This window comes from Orcinus orca, chromosome 6 (genome assembly GCF_937001465.1).
Source record: "Orcinus orca chromosome 6, mOrcOrc1.1, whole genome shotgun sequence".
Lineage (NCBI taxonomy): Eukaryota > Metazoa > Chordata > Mammalia > Artiodactyla > Delphinidae > Orcinus > Orcinus orca.
The window spans coordinates 111643222-111660341 of NC_064564.1; the positions used below are offsets into that span (position 1 = coordinate 111643222).

Below are 17120 nucleotides of genomic sequence, written 5' to 3' on the forward strand. Positions count from 1 at the left end.
TTCTTTCATTTAGTAAGATGCACTTATCATTTTTAAAAAACGATCCAAACACAGTGCTTGGCATACAGTGGGAGCTCAGTTAAAGACTGGTGGACTGAGTTGGTCACAACGTCTTGATTCTAGTACCCTTGTGTGCCTCCGGATCCCACAGTCCGTCTCCCCTTGGATGGCTTCAATTTATTGGGTATATTTGGAATTAAGTTTCAGGTCTGGGCATGGAAGGTTTAAGATAGTGAATTATCATTGCAGAGGAAATAGGTCCATTTTAGGTTTAATAAAACCTCACTTGACTTTGCTGGTGTCATTTACAAAACAGAACAAAGCTAAATGTCTCATCAGATCACGAGAAAGGGTAGTAAACTTTGCACTTTCTGAGGTTGGCTCCAAAATCAGTGAGAAAAAAAAATCTCCACACCTAAAAATATTTTAGGGCCCAGGGTCATTACAATAACGGACTCTCTGTTTTAGTAGAACCAGGTTACGAGAAAACACAGTGTTTTCTCACCTCTCCGGGTCTGCACAGATCTGAACGGTAACTCAAAATCTCGGTTTGGAAGCACGGGGGACCCGGTGCAGGAATCCTGGCTGTGAAGTCTTAGAGGAGGATGTGAGTGCCGGTCAGGCCCTTCCAGCTGAAAGTGATCCATTTTAATTACCTTCCAGAGCTCTCCAATACCTGAGCATATGGTCCTTAAGAAATAAGCTTCCCCAAACTGTCAGCGAGTGCGGGCAGTGGTCAGGGACCTGGTTCTGACACCGTTGACCAGCCTTGGAGAGCAGACGCTCTAGAAGGTGCTTATTAAAATGCCAGCAGGTGCGGCGAAGGTCTCCCTTCCTGTGACTCTCTCACCCTGCTTGTGCCAGGTGTTTTATAAGAGCCTTTTTCTTCATTAAATGGCATTCATTAAGCATGTCCTTACACCTGGCACAGAAGCTGTGTGTCACAGATGACTTCTTCCCAGTGGTGTTTTGCAGGAATGAAGTAGAGTTTCATTTAGCCATTTGCTGTGCTCTTTCCCCCCTGCTGCCCACCTTCACTCAGTTATTGTGGCTTTTGCCTGTTCCTCCTCCATCCCTCCCCGCATTCCGTCACTTTCTTTTGCACATTACCTCTGGTCCTTGTCCACCAGCAGCCACATTAGCTGGAAAACAAGATGTTCCTGAAGCACCAAGTGCCGTGCAGGACGTTTTTATACCTTTGCTCTTCTAGAATTCTTCTCCTAATGTTTGCCATCTTTTTTTTCTGATAAAAAGAAAAATAATTTCTCGTTGAAAAAATTAACATATAAAAATATATAAAAAGCAGGGGGAAAACAATCCACACCCTGACCTCAGAGACTTGTATTGTCCACACCACAGACACCGTCCTGCATCCCAGTCCTGCCAGTAGCCCAGGGCCATCACTGCTCTAAGCTACCAGGTCCTTTTTGTCCTGGGACGTATGTGTATGCGTACGCATAGGAATATATTGTTTGTGCGGTGGCTTACATATATGTCGTTCTGCAACTTGGTTTTTGTTTTATTCCCTTTTGTTTTGACCGTACAGCCACGTCTTCGAGATCTGACCGTGTTGATATAAAAATGTCTCGCTCGTTCCTTTTCCTTGGTCTGTCCTGCTAGCGTGGCCTGAACACTTGGCCGACTCCTTGCTCTTACAAACGCCATGCCAAGGATCGGGTTTCTGCCTCTTCCTGCAGCCGAGATCACTGTCTTCAACACAGTCTACGCCCGAGTTCCTCATTCAGCATCATGTCATAAGCACCCTCCCCCAATTCCACCGAGAAAACCTGTAAACATCATTTCATGTCTGTAAAATATTCTGAATCAGACATCTTATAATGTTATTTCCCGTGTTTGAGGAGAGAGTCATGACTCAGAGCTGAATTTTGTAATTTGCCTCATCAGGGTTCAGATCCAAGCTCTGCCCCCTCAGGCAAGCTGCTGAACCTTTCTGAGACCTTCTGTCCAATAGAGATGATCTCAGTGCCTCGTTATAGGATCCGGGTGGGATTACATGATGCATGTGAAGGGCAAGTCCTGCGAAAATGTCAGCGAACATTATTTTACTGTTTTTATCTTAAATAAGTCATTTCTCATGTTTCAGATTGCTTCCTCAGGCTAGGTTTCCAGAGGGAAAGAATAAACGCCAGTCCTCTTGTCTCATTACTTCCCTATTCTTAGGTCTTAATTTTGAATCACCTGGAGCATGTTTTAATGTATTTCTTTCAGGTAAAGGGACGGGATCTTTTTTGTTGTTGCCTTCACATGTGAAAGACACCTAGGGATTCAGAAATTCTTCGTCCATTCAGCTTTCTTTCCCTTCCTAACTCTGTGGCTCCCCAGCCTTCAGCATGTAGTATGACGGAAGAAAGGTCTGAAGTCGCCCTTAGTACTTGCCAGGATTCATCGGGGGATTCATTGCCTTTTCTGGAATACTGTGAACCCCATTGGCTTCTTTATTAGGTCTTTTTTTTTTAAGATCAGGAAAGTCTTTTCAGCTTTACCAAAGTATACTGGATGTGCAATAAATGCACATATTTAAAGTATAATTTGATGAGCTTTGACATAGGTAGGTATACACCCGTGACACCATCACCAAAATCAAGATCATGAATATATCCACACACACACCCCCCAGAAGTTTCTCTGTGCTCCTCTGTGATACATCCTCTCTCCTCAGGCAATCACAGATCTGCTTTCTAACCCTACAGGTTAGTTTGCATTTTCTAGAATCTTATGTAAACGGAATCATACCATAGGTACTCTTTTTTATCTTTCTTATTTTACTTAGCATCTTTATCTTGACATTATCCATTTTGCATGTATCACTGGTTCCTTTCTGATTGCTGAGTAGTATCCATTGTATGGCTAGACCACAATATGTTTATCCAGTCACTTGATACTGGACATTTGGCTTGTGTTTAGCTTTTTACTTTTTACGTATAAAGCTGCTCGGTACATTTGTATACACATTATATGCTTTTGTTTCTCTTGGGTAAAAATCTACAAGTGTAATGGCTGTCTTGTACCATAGGGTACGTTGAACTTTTTAAGAAACTACAGACTGTTTTCTGAAGTGGTTGTACCAGTTTAAATTCCTACGAACAGTGCATAAGAGTTCTAATTGCTCCTCAGTAATGTAGGAGCACTTAGTCATATCTCATGGTGGTTTTAATCTGCATTTCCCTAATGACTAGTGATGTTGAACATTTTTTTCATGTGCTGATTTACCATTTGTATATTTTCTTTAGTGAAGTGTCTGTTCAAATCATATGGTCTTTTTAATTTTATTTATTTATTTATTTTTGTGGTACGCGGGCCTCTCACTGTTGTGGCCTCTCCCGTTGCGGAGCACAGGCTCTGGACGCGCAGGCTCAGCGGCCATGGCTCACGGGCCCAGCCGCTGCGCGGCATGTGGGATCCTCCTGGACCGGGGCACGAACCCGTGTCCCCTGCATCGGCAGGTGGACTCTCAACCACTGCGCCACCAGGGAAGCCCCATATGGTCTTTTTTAAATTGGCTTGTTAGTCTTCTATTAGGTTGTAAGTTCTGGGTATATCCTAGTTATAAGTAAGATATGTGTTCGCAGATATTTTCTGCGGGTCTGTGGTTTGCCTTTCCATTTTTGTAACAGCATCTTCGGAATAACAAGAGTTTTAAATGTTGGTGAAGTCCAATATATCAATTTTTTTTGTCTGGAAGAGTTTTGGTTTTTTGTGTCCTATTTAAGAAGTCTTTGACACACCTAAGGTCACAAAGATTTTCTCCTGTCTTTTCTCTGAGAAGAGGCCATGCTATGCCTGGTCAATCAAGATGTGTTTAAATAAAAAGTATCAAACCCCAGGGCCTGGACTTAACAATTTACCCTTTCCTTTTCCTCTTTTCTAGAATAGTTCTGTGAATCTCTTGGGTTATTTTATATATGTATGTGGTGTGAGGTAAGCGTCAAGGTTCTCTTTTTTGTGTGTGGCTATCCAGTTGTTCTAGCACCATTTGTTGAAATGATTACTGCTTCCCAGTTTAATTGTCTTGGCACCTTTGTTGGAAATCAATTGATCATACGTGTGTGAGTCTATTTTTGGACTCTCTGTCTGTTCTATTGATCTATATGTCTGTGTTTATGCCAGTACCACACTGTCTTGATTACTGTAGCTTTACACTAAGTCTTGAAATTAGGTAGTCTTGAAATCAGGATTTATTTTGCTGTGAGTCTCTATTGATTTTGCTTGGAATGTTGGAAGCCCTATTGGCTTCTATATTTTGTTCGTTGTTTAGATTTAATCAGGCAAGCTTTAAACTGTTTTTTATTGTTACTTCTCTTTTAATTGTTCTGATTTCTCTCTAACACCTAGAATATTTAGATTGGTCTTTGTTCTCCATATTTATCATATTTTTCCTCAACATTGTCACCTCTGTGTTCTTTCCTTCTCTGCATTCTGGAAACTAGTGGGGGGCTTATCCACGATACTGCTGATTCAGTTTGGGGGATTTTATTTCCGCATTATTCCTAATGCAGATAGCTTTTTCTGCATCCTACAGTACATTTTTTTCCCAGAGGTAATGTTCTTTTTATCTTGTTGTGTGACATTTTTTACAGGCCCTCGTGAGGATATATATTTCTAGACTGGATGTTGGCCAAAGGGCAGGATGTATGAGTTGCTCCTTCCCCTCCCCTCCTCTCCCTTGGGCGCTCATTGTTTGGTGGTAATCTTCTGAACCATCATTACCTTTCTCTGTTCTCATTAGTTTTTGTAGGCGCTTGGTGACTGGAGCCTGGCTAGAGCCACGTCTGGCCCTTCAAGTCATATAGTCCTGATGTCTTTTTAGGACATGTATCATTTCATCCTCCTAGTTTGAATTTTTTTCAGTCTTTTAAATATTTTCAACTAATGCTTCTTTATACCAGTGAAAGTGAGTAAACAAATGTTATTTCTCATTATTTGGGTGATATACTGTTTAGATATCTGTCTTTCTGACTCAGAGGGCCCTTGTGTCTAAGGAGCATCCTGACCCAGAGGTCGCACAGCCACACACCTGCCTCCACAGAGTTACATTTAACACACTGTCCTAGAAGAGTGGCTTTCAAACTTTTGGGTCTAGGACTTTAATAGTCTTAAAACTTGAGGATTCCATCCTGCTGGAGAAAAAAAAAAAAATGAGGATTCAAAAGAGCTTTTGTTGATGTGGGTTATGTTTATCTATATTTCCCTTATTAAAACTTAAAACTGAGAAAAACGTAAAACACGAGACTACCTAAGCAGACGTCAGAGTGATGACATCCTCATAAGCTTCTGGAAGTTTTTTCTGTCTGCTCGTGAGAGGATGAGAGAGAAAAAGGCAAGTGATGTCTTAGTGTTATTATGAAAGTAGTGGTGACCTCGTGGACTCCCTGAGAGAGTCTGAGGAACCCCTGGAGGTCCCTGGAGCACACATGGAAAACTGCTGCTGCACGCAGAAGGTGGTTTTGATATAGCCAGAAAACAGAATGGGAATCGTGATTTAACACCACAAAATCTGTTGGTTGCAAATGTGTGTGTGTGCGTGTGTGTGTGCGCGCACGCGCAGGGGGTGGAAGATAGAAGTGACATCTGTCTCTAACCATGAGTCCACCGCCGCCGTACCAGCCACGGGCCCCTCAGCGCTGCCCTCCAACAGTTTGGGAGGAGAGCCGGCATCGCGGCTGCCCGGGCAGAGCCATCTCCATTACATGTGGCCACTGGGTTCAGAAGATTAATGGTAACATTTTAAAAATTCACACAGACCTGGAATCAGCACTAGAAAATACAGATTTAAATTAACAAGGAAAAAGCAGAATCCCATCAAAGGAAATAAATCGTGCTGGCAACTGTTGTCACATAATAAAATGTATTCTGTAACTGAAGGGCTCTTATATGGAGCTGTCTGCGGCTTAGTGGCCATGTTAATTGAATAAGGCGCCAAAGACTGACTTGGGGGAAAAAAACGGAATTTCCCTCAGCCTCTATTTAGCCGGAGCTGTGGTTGGCAGCACGTGCAATGCTGACCTATTTATTACGGAACAGCCAGGGCCCGTGCAGAGAGACGTGATGGCTTGCAGGGTGTGCCCTGTCTTCTCTGGGCCATTCTGGGGGTGGGGGACAGGGAGGAAAGCTTGGTAAAACTCCCCTAGGATTCAGGGGCTGTCCTAGTTGGAATTCTCTGGTTGCCAAACAGATTTTGGAATCATGATCCATCATTTGAGTCAAGTGGCAGAAATTGCTGGCCTCTAACGGTCAGTCCCCTGTTCCGGTGGTCCAAGACCTACTGGGGATGGTACCAGAGGGTCTTCATCTCTAGGTGCCACCCCAGGTAGAGCCAGTTTCCTGAGTTCTTGGGCTTACTTCTCCTTGGCCTGCTGGTGATCTTTATGAACTCTCTTAAAATCTAAAATACACTCTTCTAGATCAACAGAGTGAGCTAGAGGGATCACAGCGTGATCAACGACTTCGGGGCCCATTGAAATGACTCCACTGAAATTGCCGTCTGGGGGGGTCCCAGCCAGCATCATGGTCATGGACTTGGTCTCAGCTTTGTTTGATGCCGTCTCAGCTTTGTCTGATACTCGTTCTTGTAACTCCCCTGCCTTAGGTGCTTCAGAAAAGCTGAGTGTGTAGCGCCCACGTTCTACTGAAGTGCCCGGCTTCTTCTTTCTTTCCTCTTCCAGCAACACCCAGTGCCATGAGTGGGGCATCCCTTTAATCTTATTAGATCATCAGGTTATGGGCAGTAAGCCAAAGAGTGTTGGGTTAACTGATTATAATTCCAAGTGTAAAAATAAGGGTTTTATGTTTTTTCTCAGTAGGCGCTATGGTAATGGGCATGGGCTCAGGCTATTAAGTAGTCTGTAAAATATTTTAAATGACTGTAAAATATTTTATCAGATGGCTGTACTGTAATTTTTTAAGCAGTCCCCTATTATTTGATACTGAATTTGATTCCATTTTTTGGCTTTATAAGCAATGCCATGACAAAGGTAATTCCTGTAAGTTTCCCCAAATGATCTCTAATTACAGGTCAGAATTGGATTCATTGGTTCATTCAACAGCATTAGGTAATCTTCTAGGGTTCTCCCTAATAATTTTTAAGTGCCCACTGTGTGCAGGGCACTGTTGTAGGCACTAAGGATACGGTGGAAAGAGAAAGTGTCACGGAGATCGTGTCCTAGTGACACATATAAAGAAATCGACAGTCCTGTTAAGCGGGAAGGGCTCAGCAGAAAGGGAAGTGAGTGTCGAGGGGGAGCGCCACCAGAGAGAGGCGGGGTGCTTCCCCAGGGGTGCCTGAGGGAAGCAGGAACCTCAAGTGCAGAGGCCCCAAAGAGGGAATGCGAGTGAGGGGAGGAGGGGACCAAAAGCAGCTGGTGAGGTTGGAGGGTGTGAGTGCAGGGACCACAGACAAGCCCAGGTCAGAGAGGAGGGATGGGCCAGAACTGGCAGGACCTCCAGCTGTGGGGCAGCTCAGGTTTCATTCTAATGCAGAGGGAAGGTACAGGCGTTTCATAGTGGTCCTGTACTGAGGCTCTCACGAGCGGGGCTTAAAACAGTGCCGGGGGGGGGGGGGGGGGGGGGGCAGGAAGGGGAAGAAGCAGAACAGAAATCGTACTGCCACGTGCTTGGCACGTCCTGGTGCTGTGCTGTCGGCTCGGCCTGCGTCTGTGCACTGGGAGGCAACACCCCCTTGCTGAAGGGCACCCAGCCCCTGCTGGTGGCACTGGGATTTGAACCTATGTCGGGTGGACTCTGGGCTCGGTACTCTTCACCACTACACCAGCACTGCCTCCATTGGGTGTCCAAATCTGCCTGTAGCTTTTCCCTTTTCCCATACTAGAGGGACTGTGACCTGTGAGGGTCACTGAGCTAGTAAGTGGCAGACAGGTTGAGTCCCGGGCATCTCAGGGTGGACCCCAGATTCCTGGTTGAGTGATCTCACTCTGCGTACCTGATGGTAAAGATGATCCATCAGGGCAACTTTTAGATGAGGATGGTAACCTCCAGAGGACACGTGGACCGACCTGCTCATGAATTCTAGCTCGCTTCTGTCAACTTCGTCTCGGAGGGCCTCAGTTTCCTGTTCTGTTAACTGAAAGTGATTGTTCCTGCCTAAAAAGGTTGCTGAGAGGATTAGGCAAGGTGACATACGTGAAGGAACCCAGCCCAGCACCTGGCAGGTGGGTCCCCACCAGATGCTGAGGAATTAGAATCTCATTTCGCTCTGAGGCTCGGCTGACTGCACGGACGTTCCTGTCCGTCCTCACTTTCAGGCTGATAGGAGGTTGAGCGCCCCTGGGCCACTTCTCCTTCAGCAGGGGACTTTTTTGTTTGATTTAACTACAGGTGATCTGTCTCCTCGGCCCAAACTGTCCACTCGCATTAACAGGAGGCCTCGGTGTGCCTTTTCGTTCTCCTGTCCCCACGTCCCTTCCTCCCTATGTCCAGGAACAATAGAAGTGAAAATGCAAAAACAGCAGCTATTTGTGGTGCAGGGACCCCTCTCCCTATGGCCCTCTCTGGCCGGGGGCCGTCCCACTGTCTGGTCTTAATGCTGCCCCGTCCCCCTGACCGTCAGCCACCAGAGCTGGAGTTTTTGGTAACCTGATTTCAATTTGAGTGATTCCTGTTGAGCAATTGGTCTGTAAAAGAGTCAGGCCTGCAACTTGAAATCTCTTTTAATTTCCCATTTACCGCATCAGCCCCACATTGTCTATCGTATGTGATCAGAAACTTTTTCGGTTTTTTCCCTTGTAAATTCCTGGCTGCTGCCACCACTGACTTCTTACGTCATACCTGTTTTCCTCCGTAGCAGAGGGGAGTGGGATGTGTGGTGTCATGGGTCTCCCAGAGACCCCCTGAGTCTAACTCAGCAAACACACAGGCGAAAATGCAATAGTAGAGGCAGCAGCAGTTCATGTCCAAAAAGATCCAGGGGTTTTAATGCCGTAGGTTCAACACTCGATTTGTTCAACGGCCATTTGTTCAATGATTGTCTGCTCTGGGGAAGAAATTGTCCTAGAAAATGGGGTACCAACTTGATCTGATCTGGTCCTGCTCTTGAGAAGGTGTCTTGGGATAACTGGAGTGAGAGAGGATGCACAGACACCCATCTAGCCTGGGACAAGCCCAGCAAGGGCTTTACCAAATGAGGATGCTTAGGTGGAGTCTTGAAGGACGAAGGGGAGTTTGAAGAGGCGGTAAGGGAGGAAATGGGGATTCTAGGAGGAGGGAGTGGGGTGGCTGAAGAATCAGGCTGAGGCAGGGGAAAAACGTGGCAGATTCAGAGACGTACAGGACCTTCACTCTTCCTGGTGGAGGGAGGGGTAAGCAGTGACAAGAGTCTGGAGAGGCGGGCTGGTGTGTGAGGATGGCTAAAACCAGGGTACACATGTGGGTTAGGTTGCCCAGGGAAAGTGTGTGGAGTGAGAGCACACGCTAAACCAGAACCCTTGCCAACAGCAGCCCTCACGAGGTTGGGGAGGAGCCAGGAGGGGCTGCTGCGAGACAGAAGGAACTAGGCCAGGGAAGGAGGAGTTGCAGAGTGGGGTCAGCCAGGCAAAACCTGCTGCCCCAGAGAGGCAGGCAGCTTCGGCCAGGAAGTCCCTGTGGACAGGGCAGCTGAGGAACCGGGCAGCTTGATTCTCTAGCATACACTTAAGTTCCGTGGGCCGTAGAATTACCCCAAAACCGTTCACTTGGAGGGTCACAGCAGGTGATATTGACGGGAATTGTTGAGTCTGCACGCAGTAGGTGCTGCATAATTGCTTGCAGTTCCATGACAGTCCTCCTTGTGACTGGCTGCTCTGTTCCCATCTACGGTGGCATCTCGGTTTTTTCCCTCACTTTCCTTCAAGCAGGTCATCTTTTAAAATTGTAAATTGCATCTCGTCACTTCTCTGCTTAAAACCCCTTCAGGATAAAGTCAGAGCTTGTGTGGGGTCCTGGGTGCCGTGGCCCCCGAAGCTCTCTTCAGCCTGGTCCCCTACCCTCTCCCTAGCCTCAGGCCCTGACCACCCCGGCCTCCTTCCAGGTCCCCCCTCAGCCAGACCTCCTGCTGCTTAGGAGATGCCTCAGAGACCCTCCCTGCCTCACCCCGCCAACCCTGCCCACCGCCAGTTCCCCACCGGCACAGCACTTCCTCGGGGGAGTGCAGACAGTCTTCCTGCTTGCCCTGCGTCAGCCGCTGCTCCTGTAACTTCATGGACGTGTTTGTGTCCCCCGCTGCAGGGTGAGCTCTGCAAAAGCAGGGACCCTGCCTGTCCTGCCGCCCCGAGTCCCCCCTCCCCCACCCATCTGGGTTGATGTGGGCCACGGCTTGCTCAACCATCTCTGACAGCTGAATGGCTGGGCTGACCCTGTCTTCTCATCCAAGGAGGAGGCCCTCTGTGCAGTCACCCAGGTGCACCTGTCGTCCGAGCTTCAGCCAACACGCCACCTCCTCTGCGAGCTTCCTGGAGCGGCTGCCGCACCGCGCAGATGTTCCGTGTCCTTAGTTAGGTGGGATGCACCTTCTTAGGGCTCTCGGGGCACAGCAGTCTCGGGGTGTGGGTTCTTTCCCGGCTCCTGGAAAAGCCCTCGGTGTACAGTGGGTGTAGTGCCGACACCTGCCCCCGGCCAGCTTCTCGGGTGTGCGGCCAGTGCATCGCACAGGGCCCCGCGCTCAGGAGGGCCCCCGCGCTTGGTTTAACGCTCCGCCTCCGCTGTCGCCATCTTGAAATTCTTAATGACATTTGACAGGTCCCCCAATGGTTTTGCACCGGGCCCTGTACCTGCCTTGCGGGGGCGATGTGCGGGGCCACGAGAGGACCCTGGAATCTGTAGACGCCGGGGCCCAGCTCAGGGCGAGCCCGCTCTGCAGGGTCGCCTGTCACCATCTTAGCTCTGCTCACCCACAACCACAGTCAGTAACTCATTCTTCTGTTTGCTCAGCTTCATTGACTAAGTGCTGTGGTCAGAGGCATCGATCAACTGCGTCAAATCCCTCTGCAGCTGCTCCTCTCCCTCCCAGGGTTCCCGAACGCGGCCTGTCTTCAGAGGCACTGCTGGGGCTTGTCAGAGAGATTTCTGGGCTGCACCCAAGGCCCACTGAACCAGACTCCCCGGAGCTGGGACTGTGAGTCTGTATGGTTAGCAGTAGTGCCTGCATCTGTGCTGTGACGCGCAGAACGGAGCGTGAGAACCTTCGTCCAAGCGGATGAGCCCTTGGTGCGGCGTTTGGTGTCCTCTCGGTCTGGCCCCAGCTTTGTCTCCCGCAGGCAGCCTTACCCTGCAGCAGAGTCAGCTCTCCCTGACTGCCGTTGCTCCTGTCTCCTCCTGTAAGACCGGCAACCTCCTCTGAGGCAGTGTCCCCGGAAGCCCCACCCGCCTGCTTTCGTGCTCACTCAGCACGTGGTTTTTATTCTCCTCCGAGCACGTGTCCTGTCGCACAGTGGCTTGTTCCTGCTCCGTTGTCCCCCCAGCCTGAGAGCTCCTTGCAGGGGGTAGCTCACCTCTGCATCCTCAGTTCATCAGGATTGAGCCGTGGACACAGGACTCACGCTCAGCAAGGCCCCACTCCCTGGTCCAGCCAGCCGGCCGGTGGCACAGATGTTAGCTCCTCCGGGGGCCTGTGGGAACAGGCCCCGCCCAGAGTCATTCTGGGAGGTCACGCGTTTGTTGTGTGGCAAGGGCAGCATGTAGAACGTGAGCTTTCTTTATGTGATCATTACCCACCCCTCTTCCGTTTTAGAAATGACTGTGTGTGACCAGAGCTCAGGCTACTGAGCTACTTCAAACCAACCCCCAGTCACACCACGAAGAGGCAGTTGTGTTGCTTTTGTCCCCCAGACCTGTTGGGTTTTAAATGGTTTTCCTATCGTTGTAACCTTTCTTCTCGGCATTCACTAAAGGCAGCTGATGACCGCGACAAGTGGATTATGTGTTTTGATCGATACCTGCTTATGTGTGGGCAGCGTGGGCCTTAATGGCCAACGCCTGCGCCATAAAAGACGAGCTGGGTCGATGGAAGGTACTTTCTGAGCACCTACTGTGTGCTCCCACCTGAGGGGGACGTGCGGACACAGCAGTTCAGGGGAACGTGCCATTGTGGTTCTCAGTGGGCGTTCGTTTCCTGGACACACGTGGTAATAACACCTAACGCCTTCGTTCACAAAGTGCTTCCTGGGCTGTGACCCTCCACAGCCCCGCGGGACAGGAGTGGAAGCCACTGGATGGGGAATGGGACCAAGACAACAGGGCAAACCAAGTCCTGCACTCAGAGCTGAGCATCCTGGTCCCACTGGTGCACTTTGCCCAGTGGGTAGAGATCAAGATTAAATCACCCACTTCCTCGGGGCACCTGCCACGTCACTTAAGGCTTGGGAAACCCTTTCTTCCTCTTGAATGTCCTTCGCTATATGGAAAAAAGTGGCCACTGATGTCTGGAAACTTCTGAGTTCCTAGGGGGGCTCGAGCTGGTGGGGCAGCTCAAGTCCTGCTTGAGAAGGCGGAGGTCCCAGGACTGCCCGCTTCCCGGGCTCTGTGGGCTGTTGGTGGCGCCTGTGCTTTCTGAGCCTTGGGGACTGCTCCGTGCACCCTGTAACCTCCTTTTTCTCCTCTGTCTTTCTCAGGCACATCTCTCTCACGCTCCCTGCTACCTTCCGAGGCAGGAACAGCACTCGGGCTGACTATGGGTACCAGCACTCCAATCTGTATGCCATATCAGGTACGTGCGGCCGCTGCGAAGGGCCAGCTATTTAGCGCATCTGTGTCCTAGGCACCGCCTCCCTCTACGTGCTTCCTGGCTGCTAACGGCATCTGTGTGTCTTACCTCTCTTTTTACCCCTGCAGGGGGCCTGTTCCCTGCAGGGACCAGGCCTTCCCTTTCCTCTGTGTCGCCGCAGCGCTTAGTGAAGGGCCAGATCCTCAGCATGTTTTGAAACTAATGGTGAAAAACAATGCGTGGATTTCACAAGCTTGAAGGGAGGTTTCCAGAGAATAGTCACCACATCGTTCACCTACCAGATCCAGGGCAGGTTCCCCGCGGGGACTGGGGACCCCGCAGACCTGAGGCCTGGTGCCGCCTGCCCTCCGTATCCACGTCTGTCCTCATCGCTCATTTCTCAAAGCCAGGTCTGTGACCAGCGGGTGCGCTGGCGTCTCCCCCACCCCCGGCCCCATCGTATGAGTCTGTGATTTCTGAACTCGGCCCTGAAATGGATAGTGTTACCTTGGCAGGAACTTGGTCAGTCCTGGTTTCCTTTTTCAAAAAACTTACAAGCCTTATTACAGAATTGAGATTCATTAGGTGCCTGGCAGGGCAGGTGACTTGCTAAGAGCTGAGGAGACCCACAAACTTGACTCTGATTATACAGGGCCTCCAGTTGGGGGGCGTTTGTATATAAGGGGGAAATGGCAAATCGGTACCACTTACCAGCACATACCCTTAATGGAGAGTGATGTTTTGAACACGGGAACATGGCATTCATTCATGTACCATAATGAATCGGTTATTTGAAAGGTAATCTTTTTTCTAAAAATTGCAACTTCAGGTTACTAAACAGATGAAATAGAACAATGGTATAATTCGTGTCAGTATTAGTTTTTCTTGTTATGATCACGCCCTAATAGGTTTGGAAGTATAAGCAAAGGCCAGTCGTTCCATTTCTGGGTGGCGCTCCTGCTGGGGAAGGGGAAGGGGAAGGGGAAGGACGGGGATGTTCTCAAAGCCCTCATCCTGGCTTTTCTCCAGGAGCCAAGCTCCCCAGGGCAGCGGGAACGTGTTGTCGAAGAGAAGCATCTCCAGGGAGAATTTCTTTTGTGCGCTGTCTATTTCAGCAGAGTCGACAAGGAGCATAACAAGTGTGGAAAGATGACCTATTTTGTAGAAAAGCTGAATATTTCCCCAGATGCCTGGTGGCAGAGTGGTGCAAAATAGGTCTGTGAAATCCAGCAGGGCGGCCCCGTTCCCAATGCACATGAGGAGAGCTCAGTCACAGCAGATGACTTTTTTCCCCTCCAGCTCGCAAATCTTTTTCCAGCCACAGGGTTCGGCTGCCCCCACCGTACCTGGATTCTCTGATGGCTTTCCCAGCTGTTGACGTTTCTGCAGAGAAGGGCCCACAGAGTGAAATCTCCTCTGGTTTGGCAGGAATGTTCCTGTCTGCCTCTGGGCCACTGCTTCCTCGCCCCGCGGCTTTGATGAGGTGTTGTCTGGGTTCATTTCAGCTGTTAGTTTAGCAATACCGAGGTAACAGTCTCAAGACGCAGGGGAAGCCATTCAGAAACTTCCTGTTACGTTTGCGTAAGTGGCAGTCAATTGGATTTTATCTTCCAAACAGAGGTAGTCGAGGCTGTGGCCCAGGGCAGCAGGCAGCTCGGGCCTCCTCGGTGGTGGCAGCACCAGAGTGCCCCGCCAGGGTCCAGGACTGCTTTGTTGTGATGCCGCCAGGCGTGCCCTGCGGGACCCGCGGGCTCCGTAAGGCCGGCAGACTCAACACTGCGCAGTCGTGGTGCATGCAGCTGGGAGGCCTGCCCAGCGGCAGCCTGCCTGCGAGCCATTCTGGCTAAAAGGGAGCAGAAACCACGCCCCCCCACCCCCACCCCGTTCCAACAGTATCTGGCACTGAGTGGCATGTCTCAGTTTGGTATTGCGAAGTTAAGGTTTCAGTGGTTCACTCCAAAAACAGTCAAGGCAGCATGTGCCCCAGCCCCCAGCCCGTGCACAGTGCCCAAAGCCATGATGTCTGGCGCTCTGCTGGTAGTGGAACGAATCCCCAGACTGTTCTCCTCCCGAAGCAGCTCTGGCACACGTTCGCAGCGGGCGTCAGGCACTGAGCCTTTGGTGCGAACTCCTGGCCGGCTCTGGTTCGTTCCTGAAACCATCTGATCACTGCGCCCCTTGCTTGCGGTCCCTTCCTAAGATACGTAGGTTTCCAAACAATGTTATTAGAAGTTTGAAGAGCAGCCCACATTTAATTTGTACATATGGTTATTAAAGTAATATATACTTTTAAGTGTTTTCCCAAGGGCATACCTGTTTTCCCAAGGGCTTATATTCCTTCTGTACCTTTCACTGAGACAGTTCATCCCTGTCCTGCCTGCAGAGGGAGAGACACTGCTCAGAGCTGCTGAGAGACCGGTGGACACAGCATGTAGCTCTGTCCCCAGCACACAGAGGTGCTCGTGAAATGGTTGTGGAAGGAAGTGGGGAGGAAGGAAAGCATTTAGCCTAGTGTCTGCCTTGCCTGGGAGTACCCTCTATGACCTCCGGGGCAGGTGATCGTCCTGATTTGCTGCTCCAACCCTATAGTGTCTGGGCCACCATCTCTGAGCAGCCCAGCCCATCTCTGCGCGGTGCTCCCGTGTTCAGCGGGGCTGTCTTACCGTATGTTCATATCCCTCCAGCCATCTGGGGTACCACGCGTCCCGTCAGCATTGCATGCCGACTGTTCTGCACTGTCCAGCCAGTGGGTAGTTCTCTCTTGCCCACAGGATTGGGGTGAGGAACATCGTGCTGAAATCCTGAGAAGCTTATTCCCTTCTCTGCCATCTTGTACCCTCATCAGAATGGCCGTGAAGCACACCTTTGATCCTCACACCTCCTCTTCCAGGAGTTTCTTCTGGAAAATACAAGATGTGCAAAAAGATTTGTCCACAAGGGCGAGCGCTGCTGCGTTCTAAGTATAATGCCCAAGGGGGCATCAAAAGCGTCTCAAAGCAAGTGGTTAAATTATGAGACATCCACACAGTGGCCTTAACTTTTCAAGCATCAGAAACAGTTCTGATTTACATAAAAAGATGTGCATGAATGCTGTTAAGTGACAGCCAGGACGTGCAGTGTGATCTCGTTTTAAGAAGTATATCTAAAGGTCTGGGAAGGTACATGCCAAGGTGTTTATAGTGGTTTTCACTGGATTTTCCTGCTCTCCTTTCTGTTTCTTTGCGGTGTCTCCTTTCTCTGTGATCGCACATATTGCGCTCGAAAGAAGAAACAACATAGGACCGATGTTAACTTGTCACGCTCTTGGGAAGCCTTGCAGATTCCAGCGATCGCCGTCTTTTCTGAGTGCTCGCAAGTCTTTTGACTCATCATATGCTTTCAAATTCTAGTGGATATCACTTCCAGGCCACAGATCAATAACTATCTTATTATCCCTTTTTGAGGACATGATCTTTTTCTGTTGTTCAGTCCCCTGGAACCTCCTGTCCACTGATGTTCCTCAGAGACCACTGACTTATCTTTTGTGCCCAGTGGCCCCCCAGACACCGACTGAGCTTGAAAGCACCAGGCTGCTCACCTTTCTTGCCCCTCAAATTCCCCATCACCATGTTATTCACTCCTTAGGGTTTGTGGATGGTTTTCTTTGAAAGAGTAGATGAAATAAAATGGTGGGCACCCAGTTTGTCTCACTCTGTAACCTGCATATAGTAGGGTTGGCAAACCACTGTTTAAATTGTCCTTACTTGTGATAAGTGGCAGCTCATGGGCTCATTCTTTCCTGGCGATGTTCTTATCGGTGTGTCTCCCTCAGTTACACGCCCTTAAGATCTTCTCCTGGGAGGACTTGCTGCAGGGCCATGTTGATTTCTCTAGGTTCTGTCCCAAAGCCCCAGTTCCTAAGTTTCCTTGTCAGAACTTTTAGTGGCTGTTAGTTTTCTTTTAAAGAATATCTTCTCTCTCCTGAACATCTTTTACTTTAGTCCCAGATGATGGTATCCTCCCTTTTTGTTTCCTTATAATTTTTTTAGATGTTTAGGTGTCTGACCGTTTGCTCATTTCTCTTCCACCTATTCCAGAAAGATTTAAGGTAGCTGCAAAAATGCATGTAACAAAGTGAAAACGGAAGGGGAAAAGTAGGAGTGAATGAAAATACAGGATAGCAAAGTAGGGTGCAGCTGTGGGTGAGGCTTTGCACGAAGCAGAGATTCTGGATTTGGTTCTGAGTCAACAGTTCCTTACGGACAACCTAAAAATAAGCTGGTTGTTCGAGGAGAGCCTAACTATTGCTTTTATGAATTTTTCTTCGTACAGAGGGCCCTGTAAGGTGCTGGGAACAGCCGCCTTTCCGTGAGTTTGATAAGGACAGACTGTATGCCCATGTGAGGCAGATCCACTCATGTTTGAACCCCTA

The 17120-nt window shown here is 49.2% G+C and overlaps 1 protein-coding gene across 4 annotated transcripts in view; it reads left to right on the top strand.

The window, feature by feature from the left end:
* MVB12B (multivesicular body subunit 12B) overlaps positions 1 to 17120 on the top strand; it is a 177444-nt gene that overhangs the window by 86366 nt on the left and 73958 nt on the right. For 2 of the 4 annotated variants that reach the window (XM_004269214.4, XM_033427191.2), the window contains one exon: positions 12618 to 12712. The exons of 1 other annotated variant lie outside the window; for it this stretch is intronic. In XM_004269214.4, coding sequence (XP_004269262.2) covers positions 12618 to 12712 — 95 coding nt within the window. Of the gene's footprint in view, positions 1 to 12617; positions 12713 to 13738; positions 14610 to 17120 lie in introns of those variants that run through there. One more of the 4 variants, XM_033427190.2, reaches the window with a different exon arrangement.